General features: G+C 37.4%; 2 protein-coding genes across 2 annotated transcripts; both read left to right on the plus strand.

Annotated features, from left to right (window-relative positions):
• Positions 1 to 1835: 1835 nt before the first annotated feature.
• LOC135076449 (facilitated trehalose transporter Tret1-like) lies at positions 1836 to 5847 on the plus strand. Its single transcript, XM_063970916.1, has 3 exons — positions 1836 to 1955; positions 4273 to 4411; positions 4565 to 5847. Exons 1-3 carry the CDS (start codon positions 1947 to 1949, stop codon positions 5845 to 5847), a joined length of 1431 nt encoding a protein of 476 aa, XP_063826986.1. The 5' UTR covers positions 1836 to 1946.
• A 479-nt stretch (positions 5848 to 6326) lies between these two features.
• On the plus strand, positions 6327 to 17096 carry LOC135076437 (facilitated trehalose transporter Tret1-2 homolog). Its single transcript, XM_063970904.1, has 3 exons — positions 6327 to 6514; positions 6711 to 6849; positions 15814 to 17096. The coding sequence occupies exons 1-3, from the start codon at positions 6449 to 6451 to the stop codon at positions 17094 to 17096; spliced, it is 1488 nt and encodes a 495-aa protein (XP_063826974.1). The 5' UTR covers positions 6327 to 6448.
• The last annotated feature ends 673 nt before the right edge of the window (positions 17097 to 17769 follow it).

Raw genomic sequence — 17769 nt, forward strand, 5'->3', positions numbered from 1 at the left:
GATGCCAAAAATGCAATCAGTAAAATTTTTGTCTGTCTGTCTGTCCGTCTGTATGTTCCTTATAGAAACAAAAACTACTCGACGGATTTTAACTAAACTTGGTACAATTATTCTTCATACACCTGGGCAGGTTATAGTATACTTAGGAATTCCCACGGGAACAGGAATTAGCGGGAAAATCCTTTTGTATGAAACATCTAAACGCTTAACGGAAGTTAGACGCTTGAAATTTGGCATGTAGGTACCTTAGTAAACTTTAAGCTTAGTCACAACAAGGAATTCCCGAAATTCCCACGGGAATTAGCGGGAAAATCTTTTTGTATGAAAAATCTAAACCGCTTAAGTTGACCTGAAGTGATGCAGTGACCGCGCGCTCTCCGCCCTCTATCTCGAAAATGGTTCACCGTATAAAAAAAAAATTTAAACAAAATTTGTAGAGAATTTAGTATTCTACAATATCTATATACTATATATATAAAAGAAAGTCGTGTTAGTTACTCCACTTATAACTCAAGAACGGCTGAACCGATTTAGCTGAAAATTGTCAGGGAGGTAGTTTAGAGCCAGGAGAAGGACATAGGATACTTTTTATCCCGTTCGAAATTAAAAAAAAAAGTGTGCTTATTTGCCATTAAGGCGGAACAAAGTTCGCCGGGTCAGCTAGTTGATAATAAATACAAATAGCAAAAAACCCATAGGAAATGAGATATTTCTAAAAAAAGCGCAAAAAAACGATTTTTGTGACCGTTGACCTTGAAATTTAATAGTTGCTTACACCCTACCATATGTAGGTTTTGAGACAACTTTTAGGGTGTCAATATACACGTATTTACAGACTTACAGCTGGGTATCTCGAATTCCGAGGTGAACTTACTATAATGACTGGACTATCAGTGTGACCTGTGACTTGATTAATGACACTTGTACCAAGGTTGACCAACGACAGCTGCCAACCGGTCATTATGGAAATCATTCCGGCAGGCTTATGTTCATCAGTAGACTTCCTACGGCTGAAATGATGATGATGATGGCGCTAATTGACGCTAGATTTCATTATCATCTTATTTAAAAGAACGGACAAATATGATTTACTAGTTCTATAAATATTATGTTATGCATGTGATAGTTACAGCGAATGATTTATTAAAATTTTATTACGTGTACAGTCTACAACTCGTCAGACTGAACATTTTTGTTGTAACTAACGTATACGAGTACTTACGACGCCACAGTGTTAAGCCTTATCTGCCGCGCCGTCTGTACAAGCAATAATAATAACACTACCTTCTGCCCGCGACTTCGTACGCGTGAAAATAGTTTGAATTATATTTCCCGTTTTTGCAACATTTTTCTTCACTGCTCCGCTCGTATTGGCTGTAAGGTGATGTTATATCCTAAAGCCTTCCTCGATACTTAAATGGGATATCGAACAGTAAAAGAATTTTTCAAATCAGACCAGTAGTTCCTTTTTACCCAGGAAAATGGCCTGTCCATACCTACCGCGAGGGGCGGCAGGTTATGTGGCTTGAACCCACTAAAAACCTGTGGTGTACCCTCTGCCGCATAGTGGTCGGCACCTTGGGTACTAGAGACGACCAGGATGCCTTCTACGGACGTCCCGCCCTACACGGCGGGATCCACCATGCCCATGCGGGACCAGTATTTCCTGAGATTTGCGCGTTCAATCAAACAAACAAACAAACTCTTCAGCTTTATATTAGTAGTATAAATAGATACACGCTTAAGTCGTTAAAACATTTATTTTACATTTTGCTGATTTACTGATACTTAATATGGTGTTTCACTCTGAAGTATACATACGCGTTTTACTTTCCTATGCAGACTGATTTAAAAAGCTTCTTTTCAGCAAAAGCCATAACATTCAAGGAAAAGATACAACATAACCTGAAACAGAAGGTTCAGATCTACTGGGCATCCAACCATAAATGAAAGAGGTATGTGACTAACCTTATTATCTAAATCAATCAATTACAAACAATTTATTGAATTTAACATACATTAACGTTTACAAAAAACAAACGGTGAACATTTTTGCAGTCTACCGTCAACACCGATAATTCAACGGAGCAGCGGTCGGGCGTCATAGAAAAACGAGCGTTAATAGGAGTGCTGAACGGGTCATAATTTTGTGTAAGCCATACTTACTACTTACATTAAGCAAAAATAGCACTAGAAAGTGGGTTCACTGCTTCTTTATCTACTGTAGGTCAAATATGCAACAAGAACGGCAGTAAAGAGTGCGTGAGTCAACCAATTCCGTTGTTTTATGAATAAAAATAATGTAGATTGTGCAAGATTGAGGCAGAAATCTGGCAACAAGAATATGAACTTCATCTATTTGACAGTTGAAAGAAAACAAAATGTTTCTTACATAGATAGAACTCTCTCCTTTTCAAGGCGAGAGTAAATAGGCACTTACAGGGCACGTAACGACGCATTATCCAAAAATATCGGAGAACATTTCCTCAGTACGACTGAATCGCGACTAACCTGGCTTCGCGGGCGATGTTCGTTTCTGGGCATAACGCGCCACGCCCCCGTTTCACATCTATTCCCTTCTATGATCTGAGAGCCCACCCGAATGGACGACACCGCGGGCCGCCTTTCTGGTTGTGACCACTGCGGCAGCATAGTAGCCGAAACGACAAGCCGTGAATAATTATGTAACTTATATTACGACAGATCCCAACGGATTAGCAAACTGAAGTGGAAATGAGCAGGGCACATAGTACGCAGAACTGACGGCCGATGGGGCAGCAAGGTTCTGGAGTGGAGGCCACGTACCGGAAAACGAAGCGTGGGATGTCCACCCACAAGATGGAACAACGACCTGATAAAGGTAGCACGAAGGCGCTGGATGCAGGCCGCTACCAACCGTGCGATGTGGAAGTCATTTGGGGAAACCTATGTTCAGCGTGGTTCAGCAGTGGACGTCTTGTGGCTAAAATGATTATGATGATGATGTTGAGACCCGTGTTCCTCTATTTTTGCAAATAGTAACGCTTGATTTCTCGAAAACGTTTCGAGGCAGGGACGCGTGGGTGATGGGAAATTGCAATTTTAGTCATGATGGAGCGCTATACGGTACAACAGAGTACTTTTTGTGTATTTATATTTAATTTAAGAAGAATCTCGAATCCCCAATAAATTGGGTAAGTGCAAATTTTTAATAACCACGACAAATAATTCGCGAGATACGTTGTGCACCCAAATTCTGTTTCACTTCCCTACACAAAATAACACTAGAATTGTGTACAAGCCTAAGAAACAATATCAATAACTTAAATGTATTAAAACGATTCAACCATGCTTTCCGTTCAACTATTTTCCACTGAATCATTTGTAGACTAGAAGAGAAGATTATTAAACAATTTTAATTATAAATGTTATGCGAGTAGCTTTCTCAGAAAAACATCGTTTTATTGGGTCGCCATTTTTAACGTAATGTTTCGAACCTTCTATCTTAACATATGCACATAGTTTAACATTGTTTGAGTCTGATAATGGGAAAAAATTCGTATTTGATACGGTCATAATAAATAATGCTTGCAGCGAAGTACAATAACTTGTTTCAGTCTGTTATACGCCACCTCAGGTGATGACTACTGTTTTTAAGAAAGTGAAATACAATAATGGAAACAGAATACAAAATTGTTAATGGTCGAGCGAAAACACAATGGATTCCTTTTTTCAGACAGGTAGTTTTTAATATAATCCTTTATACTATTATTTTTTAACTCGCTTTTTATTACTGAGGTAATTTTAATTATTTTTCGAGTTCGAGTACCTAGTTAGTCACATTTTTGCTTAGATGATTATTATTATAATGTATTTGCGGACTGGGTTAAATTAATTTTAAAGTAAAGAAAAAACTCGGCTTTGATTTTTCAAGGATAACTCGCGAGGTTTGACTTTTACTCGATAAAAGTATGAATCAGTTATTAATTTGTACATACTTTCAGTTTTAGAATATTTATTTCTCAAAAATCCACTTTAATATCCAAAAATACATCATAATATTTTATTATAAGTAAGTTAAAGTACTCAGTGCTCATCAGTTGCACGTAAAGCTTAAGTTTTCAGAACTTTTAATTTCATCACACTCTTTAATAACGGGACTATTCCTACCTCTCGTTCCCACCGCTGCAACTCCTGTGTAGCCAGGATCTACAGCTTGACTGCCAATCAAAACCCAACCAGTGAAGATCAAGTTTGTCCCGGGATAAAGGCATACCTACCACTCTATTTCAGGTACTCGTGGCCTTCATAATATGGATCTCTTTCCTCATGACAGGGCTAGCCATGGGCACTCCCACGGTGGCGATCCCTCAGCTTAGGCTGGAGGCCAACTCCTCTGCCGTTGTCAGCAGCGAGATGTCTTCCTGGATAAGTGAGTGATCAAATTAATTTAGTAGACCAGAACACAAAATAATCTTAAAAATTCAACTACTTTTTCTCCCGGGCGATCAATGACGTTGTTGAATGTTTGCCATTTTTTAATGCAGGACAATCTTCTTCGTATTGACAGTTAATTTTTTTTCAGGTTCATCTATAGGCTACTCGGGAGCCATTTGTGTCTTCATAATGGTTCCCATCGCACACTACTGGGGGCGGAAGTTCACCATGATTATTCTCTCTGTCACTACGTTAATAGCCTCTGCAGTTATTTACTTTAGTAAAACGCCTATGCATTTACTCATAAGCCAACTCATATTTGGGCTACCAATAGGCGCACAGACTTCTGTATTTTTATTAATACTCTCTGAATACTCATCTCCTCAATACAGAGGAGTACTGCTAACTATGAAAACGTCGTCATTTTTCTGGGGCATTTGGATTGCAAACGCGACCGGAATCTTCACGCATTATAAGTACATTGGTCTCATCGGAATCGGTTGGTCCGGTTTTAGCTTAATCATTTCCTTGTTCATACCGGAGTCGCCTTACTGGCTGGCCTATCGAGGAAGGCACGACGAATGTGCCGAGTCCCACCGATGGATGAAAGGAGTTGGCGAAAATTCTGAGAAAGAACTAAAAGCGCTATTAAATTTTGTCAAAGAAAATAACGAAAAGAAGCAATCGATTACATCCTTGCGACAATATTTCAAAGACTGTCGAACAGCCATCAAGAAGCCTGAGGTTTTCAAGCCTATAATTCTTGGCTGTCTCACTGGGTCGATCTATCATTTGTCGGGGAAGCTGGCATGCGCTGTCTACGCCATTGAAATGATGAAGAAGTTAAGTGGGAACCAGTCGACGGTATACGTCGGCGTTTTGACCTTAGACGGATTTAGTATATTAGGAATGTATGTAGGCAGTGGATTATCGAAAATACTTAAAAGAAGGACGCTACTACTGTCAATGACAATATCAGGCACAATATTTTTGTTCACGTTGAGTATTTACCTCTACCTTATTAAATTATCTGTGTTACCAGAAAATGTGTATATTATCATTGGCTTGTTGGTTGGATATACTTTGTCAATATGCTGTGGCCCAATGATATTGGCGACATCAATAGCTGCCGAATTATTTCCATTTGAGTTAAGAAGTGTTTGCGCTGGTTTCTTTTCTATTTTCGTGATGCTTTTAATGAGTAGCGTAGTCAAAGTATCCCCATATGTTTTTAACTCTGTGGGTTTTGAAGGAGCATACTTGGGTTTTGGTATTTGCGCTACAATAGTTATTATTTTGGAGTATAAGTACTTGCCAGAAACCAAAGACAAAACTTTGTATGAAATAGCTGAGATGTTTAAAATTAAAAAACAAAGTGAGACTACTGAATGTAAACTTTTAGAAAGTAATGATCCAGAGACTAAAGCATAGAAACAATAATCATTATAATATTTTAATTTTAGTTTTGTAAGATTTCTTAAGTTTTATATTATTTTACACTGATTTTTGTTACTTTAAATAAAGTGACTCAACTATTAATTACATACGCGTTTAATTTAGTAACTAGTGAGATTAAGCTACTGTAATCACAAAATAACACCTGACTTATACAGTACTGAAGTCTATTATACATATAAATTTAAAACGGCTCGATCTGTTACAACTACCTTCCACGAAATCCTTTAAAGAAAAATATCGTTTTAGCCAAATGACGTCCACTGCTGAACGAAGACCTCCAAGGAATTCACAACGACTGGACCTACGCTGCATCCAGCTACCTTCCGCGACCTACACCACCAGGCCATGTGACCTTCATTAGTTAACTTGATAGAAGTTATAACTCTTTGAATCGCATTCGAACCGCTGGGTCAGCAATGGTCGTAACACTAGACAACAGAGGCGGTTAAAATTTCGTATTTGACACGGTGATATACAAAGCTTCCGGTATTGTAGATATAATTACTTGTTTCAGTTAGTTATACGCCACCTCAGGTGATGACTATTCTGTCTTCTAGGCAAATAAAATAAAACAATGGAAACAGAATATAAAACTATTAATGGTCGAGCGAAAACGGGATGGACTCATATATTCAGACAAGTAAACTTTTTTAATTTATTAAATTTTATACTTAAATTAATTAATCTACTTTTTAAATCAGAAATAATAATACTTAGGTTTATAGATAGCATTTTATTTTTGACAATGTAATGAAATACATAATTATTATTTTATAGTAAAGAAAAAAGAAAAATTCGAATTGCATTTTTATAGCACACCACTCTTAACTCTTCAGGTACTCGTGGCCTTCATAATATGGATCTGTTTCCTCTCGATCGGGCTTGCCATGGGCACTCCCACGGTGGCGATCCCTCAGCTGAGGCTGGAAGCCAACTCCTCAGCCGTTGTCAGCAACGAGATGTCTTCTTGGATAAGTGAGTGGTCAAATTAACAGGGTAGTTGACACCACCAATGTTAATTAATTACTAACTTTTTTTTTCCTATTATATGGCGATATTATGCCTATTATGATGATGCTATGACTTGAATTCTCGTTTAATTAAAACCATTCCCAAATATTCTAGAATAAGAGCTGGTGAACGCCAGACAGACCAACAAACATAAAAATGTTGGTGTATTATGAGGTTTGGGTCATCGTGGCTTTAATAGATACCCTAAAAGATTGTTGTTAGAATAAATGGAACGCAACCATTTTATATTGTGTATGTTGGCAATACGGAAATCCGTTTAGTTTTTTCATGTTGACACTATTGTTACTGCCATTTTGAACTCTGTGATTTGTGTGCGCTCTAAACCGAATAGAAAGTTATATTCCTCAATATTTCTTTTATTTACCAAAAAAGCTACAATTCCTTCATGGTAGCAGAGCGTAGTTGTGGTAAATCTGGAAGAAATCAGAAAATCTTCAATCAGTCGGTGAAATTCCAATTGAAGTCCGAATTGAGGTTATGTACAACAACGTGTTTGCAGAAAAACGCTTGCTTGCTTGCTTAATCTGGTGAAAACGCGTCAGGATGAGTGCAAATATGTTCAGTCTCGAAAAGCTGATCGGGCGAGAGAACTTTGCCACCTGGAAATTCAGCATGAAAACATATTTAGAGCACGAGGATTTGTGGTGTTGTGTGGAACCGCCTGATAACAAACCTGTTGATGCTGCCAAGGATGTCAAGGCGAAGGCCAAGCTAATTTTGCTACTGGATCCCCAGAATTATGTCCATGTTCAGGAATGCTCAACGGCAAATCAGGTGTGGGATAGCTTACAGAGAGCTTTTGATGACAATGGCCTTACAAGAAGAGTTGGTTTGCTTAAAGACTTGATAAACACCACTTTAGAATCGAGTAACAGTGTTGAAACCTATGTCAGTAAGATAATGACCACAGCGCACAAACTGCGGAACATAGGATTTGATGTGAACGATGAGTGGCTCGGAACCCTAATGTTGGCTGGACTGCCTGATGAATATAAGCCCATGATCATGGGGCTGGAGAGTTCTGGTATAGTAATCAGTGCTGACACGGTGAAATCCAAACTTATTCAGGAAATAAAAATATCAACATCTACTGCATTCTATACAAACTCCAAGAAAACGAAGAGCAAAGAGCAGCCATCTAAATCAAAATGACCGAGATGTTTCAATTGCAACAAACAAGGACATTTTGCAAAGTTTTGTAAGCAGCCAAAGAAACCATCAACTACAAGTAATAAAGGAGAAACTTCTAGTTTTGTTGCAGCTTTTTCAGCTACCATTGGTGACAACAGTGATAAATGGTTGATTGACTCCGGTGCATCCATGCACATGACAAGTAGAGAAGACTGGATGTACAATGTCACCGAGCCGTCAGTGAAACACATTACAGTTGCCAACAGGGAACCATTGGCTGTCAAGGGAGTTGGTTGTGTAGATATTCAAGTAAATAAGGAACATAAAATTCAGGTAAAAAATGTTTTATTTGTTCCTGGACTAGCTGCTAATCTTCTCTCAGTTAGCACTATAGTGAAAGGAGGATTTAATGTTACATTTGATAACAGAGGATGTTTTATTAGAAACATCAAAGGAGACATCATATGTACTGCAACATTAAATAACAACTTGTATATCATGGACACTAGCGGAGAAATGGCTCACTTATCATCTAGTGACATAAACTGTAATAATGTTTACTTATGGCATTTACGTATGGGCCATCTGAATGTTACAGATGTGAAGAAGCTGCCTGGTTGTGCTGAGGGTGTGACTCTGACTCAGAATGTAAGTAATGTCACCTGTACCCACTGTCTGGAAGGGAAACAAGCCAGACTGTCGTTCAAAAATGTTGGTTCCAGAGCAACAAGACCACTGGAACTAATACATTCTGATTTGTGCGGCCCGATGGAGAACATATCATATGGAGGTATGAAATACTTTATCACTTTCATCGATGACTTTACCCGAAAGGTCCATTTGTACTTTCTCAAAGATAAAATGAATGTTCTGGTCAAAGTCAAAGTCAAAGTCAAAATTTCTTTATTTGTTTGGACTAATAAATAGTTCTTACAAATCGTCATTTTGCTCTTAAGGAGCCTCTACATGTCTCATAATCTTTTTACCCTACCAGCGCTTCGAGACCAACATTTGGCAAGTGCTGAGAAGAAGCGCCGCAACAAACTCAGTCACCACTGTCTGCCGGTTAATATAAATAAATAGAAATAGTAGTAGTAGGTACATTCGATTCAGGAGCAGTTCACTGAATTTACCATGCATTCTTGTATGGTGTATCTTATAAGAATGGGTATACAAGATTGCGTGGTATATTAAACAAGGTAGTGACGTGCTAATATCTAGACTTACATATTAAGATACTAGTAGAAATGACTCGCATACATAAATTTGAATAACTTGGATTGACCAGTCCCCGAAAGCAGCGCCTGTTCACAGACATGACGAGTGAACCAGCCATCGCTTCACTCGACCATATTAGAGGGAATGTAACGACCCGCCTCACTACGCCACCACCCCAGAGACATTTTAGTGAGAATGACAATTCCAAGTTATCTCTTTAAAATAAAAAACTAATATTAAAGCTAAGTAACAGTCCAGATTGAGAAGCATGACACTATAACATTTGAGAAGTTATTATGAGTTTATACATTACTTTTCATTTTAATTCTTTTTAGTGCGAGCATGAGAGGACCATAATCCTACTCCCAGGATGACTTATCATTAAGAAAATCTCGAGTTGTATAATAGGCTTTTTTAAGCATGTGATCTTTAACTATATCTTTAAATTTATTATACGGTAGCTCTTTATATTTATCAGGGACTTTGTTATAAAAATGGATACCTTGTCCCATAAAAGAGGCAAACACTTTATTAAGTCTAAAAGCGGGTATAGCCAATTTATTTTTATTTCTAGTGTTAATTTGGTGAATATCACTTTTCTTTTTGAATTCAGTAATATTTTTTTGAATAAATAGAATACAGTTTAAGATGTATTGTGAAGCGGCCGTGAGAATGCCAATTTCTTTAAACAATTCTCTAAGGGATGCTCTTGCTTTCATTTTATACAAGTATCTTATCGCACGTTTTTGCAAAATAAATATTGTTTCAAAATCTGCAGCTTTGCCCCATAGCATGATTCCATATGACATTAGGCTATGAAAGTAGCTAAAGTAGACTAAACGAGCTGTTGAAACATCGGTTAATGACCGTATCCTTTTTATTGCAAAAGCCGCTGAGCTGAGCTTTCCCGCCAGAGTTTCTATATGGGGGGCATGGGGGCCCCACTGGAGTTTTGAATCCAGGGTAATTCCCAGAAATACAGTAGAGTCTACCAGATCGATTGCATTATTATTAAGTTCTATTTGAGTACTAACTGTTTTTACGTTAGGCAAAGAGAATTTTATACATTTTGTTTTCTTTGCATTGAGTTGTAAATTATTTGTAGTGAACCAACTTAAAACTCTTGTTAGTGCATTATTTACATCGTCAAAGTTATTTTTACTTCTGTCGATATTAAAAATCAAAGATGTGTCATCAGCAAATAACACGATTTCGCAAGAGTCCTTAACAAAATATGGTAGATCATTAATGTATATAAGAAACAAGAATGGACCCAGAATGGACCCCTGCGGAACTCCCATTTTCACAGGTGACCCAGAAGACAAAACACCATTTATGTCAACTTTTTGAACTCTAAAGTTTAAATAGGATTGTATTAAATCCAAAGCCGAGTCCTTTACCCCATAATAGTGCAGTTTGCGAATTAGCGTTTGATGTTCTACGCAGTCAAAAGCTTTTGAGAGATCACAGAAGACCCCTAGTGCATTTTGAGAATTCTCCCAAGCCTCGAAGATATGTTTAAGTAGTGCAACCCCAGCATCGGTGGTGGAACGACCCTTGGTGAAACCATATTGTTCACTATGAAATAGTTTATTAGAGCCAAAGTGAATCATAAGTTGCTCCTGTATGATTTTTTCAAAAATCTTGCTCAGAGCGGGCAAGATAGAAATGGGTCTATAATTGCCAGGGTCGGTTTTGCTACCAGACTTAAATAATGGCATTAGTCTACTATGTTTCATGAGGTCGGGGAAGATTCCCTTCTCTATGCAATTATTGAATATTATCGCTAACTGTGGGGAAATTATATCAATAATGTGTTTGACTATCTTGACAGAGATGCCCCAGATATCAGTTGTACTCTTTACGTTTAAAAGATTAAAAGTTTTAGTGATATCTAATGGAGTAATATGTTTAAAAGAGAAGTGCGAGTCACAGGGTGTCACGTGGGTTTTCAATATTTCTTCGGCCTCGGAGGGAGATGACTTTAAGTTGGCAGTTGTTGCTGAAGCTATATTACCAAAAAATTTGTCAAAAGCTTCCGCTACATCTTTATCTGCAGAAATCAAATTATCGTGAACTTTGAGAGAAAAGTCATTATCTTTTAGTTTTAGTTTACCAGTCTCTCGGTTGATAACATTCCAAGTTTCTTTTATTTTATTACTGGCGTTCCCTATCTTGTCCCGAATATAAAAAGACTTAGCCATGAAGCAAACTTTCTTAAAAATTTTTGAATACTTTTTTACATGCTCAAGAAAAGATATACTATTATTATACTTTTTCATGCCATAAAGTTCATATAACGTATTTCGACTTTTGTATATTCCCTTGGTAGCCCAGTCACTAAACTTTGATTTGGTATTTGGTTTTAATGGCTTTACCGTAAAAACTTTGTCATGTTCGGTTTTAATACATTCGAAAAGGTTATTGTAAAGAGCATCTGGGTCTCCCTGCACATACGGGACTAAATGCAATTTATTTTCAAGATTATTTTTAAAACGTTCTAGACGACTAATGGTTACAGGTCTACATACGGCATTTTTTTTACTTTTATTATTCAAATTATTACAAATAAATTCTACTTTAATACCACAGTGATCTGACGTAAGATTGTGTATGACAGCTTTATTGTCAGGGACACAGCTAGAGAAAATATTATCTAGACAAGTAGCTGTGGTTTCCGTAATTCTAGTTGGTTCCTTAAATTGACTAAACAAGTTAAATGACTGAAAAAGGGAAAGTAGTCTTACAGAATATGATGATGAGCTATATAGTAAATTGACGTTAAAGTCTCCACAAACTAAGACCTTTTTGTTGCTGTTACAAGTTTTATTAAGAGCATCCTCAATAGCCGCTTCAAAAATACCAAAGTCCCCAGAAGGGGGTCTATACACACATACAATGATGTAACTCTCAAGCTCGACACATGAAATTTCGACAACACGCTCAACTGATAGCCCTACTACATCTTTGCGTTCTTTATATTTAATATTATTATTCACAAATATTAAGGAGCCTCCGTGAATGGCAGACTTCCTGAAAAACGCGCTACTTAGCTGATAATTATCTATATGAAAAGAGCTTTCATATTTCTTTAGCCAGTGTTCGGTAATACACATTACATTAATATCAAAACTTTTTAAGAATAGCTCTATTTCTAAGACTTTGCTGGCCAAGCCTTGAATATTTTGATGAACAATCTTGAATGTTCCGGGCTTGGCCTTTGTCGAGTGCCTCAGTTTAAACAACTACCTAGTAACTGGACACCTTTAAGGATTTCAAGTCAAAGGTAGAGAATGAATTGGACCACAAAATCAAAATTATACGCACAGATAATGGCAAAGAATATTGTAATCATAATTTTGAGAAGTTTTTGTCTAATCATGGTATTGTTCACCAGACGTCCACTCCCTACACGCCTCAGCACAACGGCCTCGCTGAACGGATGAACCGAACCCTGGTTGAGCGAGCGAGGTGCATGCTATTTTATGCTGGTTTGGAAAAGAGCTTGTGGGCTGAAGCTGTGGCAACTGCAGCATATGTTGTCAATCGGTCACCAACAAAGGCACTAGAAGGTAAAACTCCATTTGAAATTTGGAAAGGACGGAAACCCAACTTGTCACACATGAAGATATTTGGCTCTGTTGCTATGGTCTATGTTCCAAAAGAAAAACGCCAAAAGTGGGACAAGAAATCATCAAGGATGATACTAGTTGGCTATTGTGAAAACTCGAAGGGTTACCGATTGTTTGACCCTGAAACAAAGAAAATAGTAAAAAGTAGAGATGTCACTTTTATAGAAACTGTGAATACACATGCAAATCTCCCTGTTGAATGTGATACAGTGGAAAGAGAGAGCAGCAAAGACAGTTCTGATCCCGAAATACTCACTCCGGAGCACAATGACTCGGATGTCCATGAAGACTCAAGTGAGTATGAAACTGATGTTGGAGATTCTGATGAAACTTATCATCCACCGTGTTCAGTGAGACGGCAGCAGGATGTTAACAGCAACATCACAGTAAGATCATTGCGGTCTCAGAGGCAAAGGAATGAAGAGAGTGACAAAAATAGTTATTTGTGTTTGTACACTGACTCATCTGATCCACAGACTGTTGAAGAGGCTCTGTCTTAACCTCAAGCCACAGAATGGAAGAAGGCGATGGATAAAGAATACAATTCTTTAATGAAAAATGAAACCTGGAGTTTGACAGACCTTCCACCGGGGAAAAAGGCTCTACCCTATAAGTGGGTATTCAAAACGAAAACCGACCAGAGTGGAAATATCACCAGTTACAAGGCTAGGCTTGTAATAAAAGGCTATGCTCAGAGAAATGGATTAGACTATGAAGAAACATACTCACCAGTTGTCAGGTACACCACTATCCGCTACTTATTTGCATTGGCAGCTAAATATAATCTGAAAATAGATCAAATGGATGCTGTTTCAGCCTTTTTGCAAGGAGAGATAGATAAAACTATCTATATGGAGCAACCAGAACAGTATAAACAGGGATCTCAGGTATGCATTCTACATAAATCGATATATGGGCTAAAACAGGCCAGTAGGCTTTGGAATGTCAAACTTAACAAAGTCCTACATGAGTTGGGAATGCAACAATCGAAAACAGATCCATGTGTTTATTTCAATATAGAACAGAACACATTTATAGCTGTCTGGGTTGATGATCTAATTTTATTTACTGCTCAAGAGTCTACAAAGATGTTATTTAAGGAAAAATTAAAAGAACACTTGGAAATGAAAGATCTAGGCCCAGCTAGCCAGTGCTTGGGCATGCACATCACTAGGTGTGGAAGTGATGTTGTATTAGATCAGGAGAAATATATTAAAGAAATTTTAGCAAGATTCAGAATGTCGGACTGCAAACCTGTGAAAACCCCTATTGAAGTTGGTATGAAATTTAATGAAAATGAAGAACAAGAAGCATTGTTAAACTGTCCATATCAACAAGCTATTGGCTCATTGCTTTATCTGGCTCAGGTTACCCGGCCTGATATATCATTTGCAGTTAACACACTGAGCAGATTCAACAACAATCCCAAGGCTACGCATTGGACTGCAGTGAAGAGAATATTTCGATATCTACAGGGCACCAAAGATTTGAAATTGATTTACACCAAAGATGGTAATGAGAAAATCACAGGATATTGTGATGCAGATTGGGCAGGAGATGTGTGCGACCGAAAATCGTGCACAAGTTACATTTTTATGTTACAGGGTGGCGCCATCTCTTGGCGGTCACATAAACAGCAGACTGTTGCCTTGTCGACAGCCGAGGCCGAGTACATGTCGATGTCCTCCGCGACGCAGGAAGCGTTGTGGCTGCAGCAGCTGCACGGCGAGCTCGGCCAGCCGCCGCACAGCCCGCTTATCATCTTCAGTGACAACCAGAGTGCGATCAAGTTATCTATGAATGACTGTTACTTACCTAGGTCTAAGCATATAGACATTCGTTATCATTTTCTGAAGGATCATGTTAATAATTTAAATGTTAAATTTTGTTATGTTAAAGGTGAAGACATGATTGCTGATAATTTAACTAAGGGTACTACCGCTGATAAGCATTTGTATTGTGTAACTAAAATAGGGTTACGTTCCAGGGGAGGGTGTTAGAATAAATGGAACGCAACCATTTTATATTGTGTATGTTGGCAATACGGAAATCCGTTTAGTTTTTTCATGTTGACACTATTGTTACTGCCATTTTGAACTCTGTGATTTGTGTGCGCTCTAAACCGAATAGAAAGTTATATTCCTCAATATTTCTTTTATTTACCACAAAAGCTACAATTCCTTCAGAACCGTCACAACTATCTGGCTGATGAGGAAACTACTTATAATCATTGCCTAAATACAGGAGGATTTTGTTATCAGTATCCAATATTTTTTAATAAGCTCTATAGAACAATTTAGAAATAAAACTTTATCCTTATTATTCTCAATCGCGGTATTTTTCGCGAAAAAAAATTATTGAAAATCTAATTCGTGGGTGCCCATTATCTTAATTTATAAAGATTAAGTTTTATTTTCGCGTACCATTATGTCTATCTTTGTAATAATTTGTGTGTACACAAGCCCACACTGTTAACTATCCATTCTAATCAAATGACGATTCTTTGCGATAGAACGAGATGACATGACTTTCAATGGGCAGTTAACACTGTTGGCGATAGTACGTATTTTTCTATGAACGAAGCAAATTATCCACGTGAGCCAACTTTGAAACCAAAAAAAAAAGAATAATTAATATTTTATGAAAAAAATATTTTGTTTTTTTTTACGTAAATCGATTAAGTTACTGATTCTGAGTCGTTCCTAAAAATTTAGATACTGATAACAAAATCACCTGTATATTAACTACCCACTCTCAGAATGATTTGTGGAGCGTAGGTCTGGCGTTCACCAGCTCTTATTCCTATCAGGCTAAACAATATGAACTCCCACAGCGAATGTACACAGCTTGTGATCAAACGGTTGAAAGAAAAAAAGAATAAAGCAATTACTCGTATATAATTTGACTCATAATATATTTTTTTCAGGTGCATCCATAGGTTATTCAGGAGCCCTTTGCGTTTTCATAGTGGTTCCCATCTCTCACTACTGGGGGCGGAAGTTGACCTTGATTATTCTCACCTTCACTTCATTAATAGCCTCTGCAGTTATTTACTTTAGTAAAACTCCTATACATTTAGTCATATGCCAACTCTTATTTGGACTGCCGGCAAGTGCCTCGACTTCTATATGTTTATTGATACTGTCGGAATACTCATCTCCTCAGTACAGAGGAGTACTGCTAACTATAAAATCATCGTCATTTTTCTGGGGTGTTTGGATTGCAAACGCGACCGGAATCTTCACGCATTATAAGTACATTGGTCTCATCGGAATCGGTTGGTCCGGTTTTAGCTTAATCATTTCCTTGTTCATACCGGAGTCGCCTTACTGGCTGGCCTATCGAGGAAGGCAAGACGAATGTGCCAAGGCCCACCGATGGATGAAAGGAGTTGACGAAAATTCTGAGAAAGAACTAACAGCGCTATTAAATTCTGTCAAAGAAAATAACGAAAAGAAGCAATCGATTACATCCTTGCGACAATATTTTAAAGATTTTCGAATAGATATCAAGAAGCCCGAGGTCTTCAAGCCATTACTTCTTGCCTGCCTCTCCGGGTCGATCTATCATTTGTCGGGGAAGCTGGCGTGCGCTGTCTACGCCATTGAAATGATGAAGAAGTTAAGTGGGAACCAAACAACGGTGCACATCGGCGTGTTGACAATAGACGGATTTACTATATTAGGGATGTATATTGGCAGCGTATTATCTAAAATACTTAAAAGAAGGACGCTACTACTATCGATGACAATATCAGGCATAATATTTTTATTCACGATGAGTATTTACCTCTACCTTATTAAATTATCTGTGTTTTCAGAAAATGCGCACATTATCATTAGCTTGTTGGTTGGATATACTTTGTCAATATGCTGTGGCCCGATAATAATGGCGGCAACTATAGCAGCTGAATTGATTCCATTTGAGTTAAGAAGTGTTTGCGCTGCTTTCTATACTATTTTTGTGATGTTTTTAATGAGTAGTATTGTCAAAGTATCTCCATATGTTTTCAACTCTCTGGGTTTTGAGGGGGCATACTTGGGTTTTGGTATCTGCGCCACAATAATTATAATTTTAGAGTACAAGTACTTGCCAGAAACCAAAGACAAAACTTTGTATGAAATAGCTGAGATGTTTAAAATTAAAAAACAATGTGAGACTACTGAATGTAAACTTTTAGAAAGTAATGATCCAGAGACTAAAGCATAGAAACATAATATTCATTATAATGTTTTAATTTTAGTTTTGTAAGATTTCTTAAGTTTTGTATTATTTTACACTGATTTTAATTACTTTAAATAAAGTGGCTCAACTATTAATTACATACGCGTTTAATTTAGTAACTTAATGTGAGATTAAGCTACTGTAAGCACAAAATAACACCTGACTTATACAGTACTGAAGTCTATTATACATACATATAAGAGAATAAATCCTCTTTAGTTGTTTTTTTAATTAGGCAGAGAGCAGAGCTACTTTTCTTTTTCATGTTGACATGTGACATGTGACATTTGACATGGTGTTATTAAAGTGAAAATTTTATTATTTTAGAAGATGAAAATGTATTATAATTTTAAAGGAATCGACAAGCTGATGAATTAACTTTAAATGTCGTTTCTCTGTTGTGATTCGTAAACAATTTCTGTGTGAATAGATGATAGAATATTGTTGAAAATATCACTACTTTACACATTGAGTTATAATGTACTACGTACTAGAGAAGACATGTCAACGAGATTGTTTCTGGCACGCAAATTGGTCCGTGGACCGATCTTCAATTAGTATGTGCCCAGCGGTTGCTGTGACAACACGCCTGGGTGCAGTTTTGTTTTTTGAAAATATACCATCCTATACACGAAAATACTGTTCAAATAACTCCAGA

The sequence above is a fragment of the Ostrinia nubilalis genome, chromosome 12 (genome assembly GCF_963855985.1).
Source record: "Ostrinia nubilalis chromosome 12, ilOstNubi1.1, whole genome shotgun sequence".
Lineage (NCBI taxonomy): Eukaryota > Metazoa > Arthropoda > Insecta > Lepidoptera > Crambidae > Ostrinia > Ostrinia nubilalis.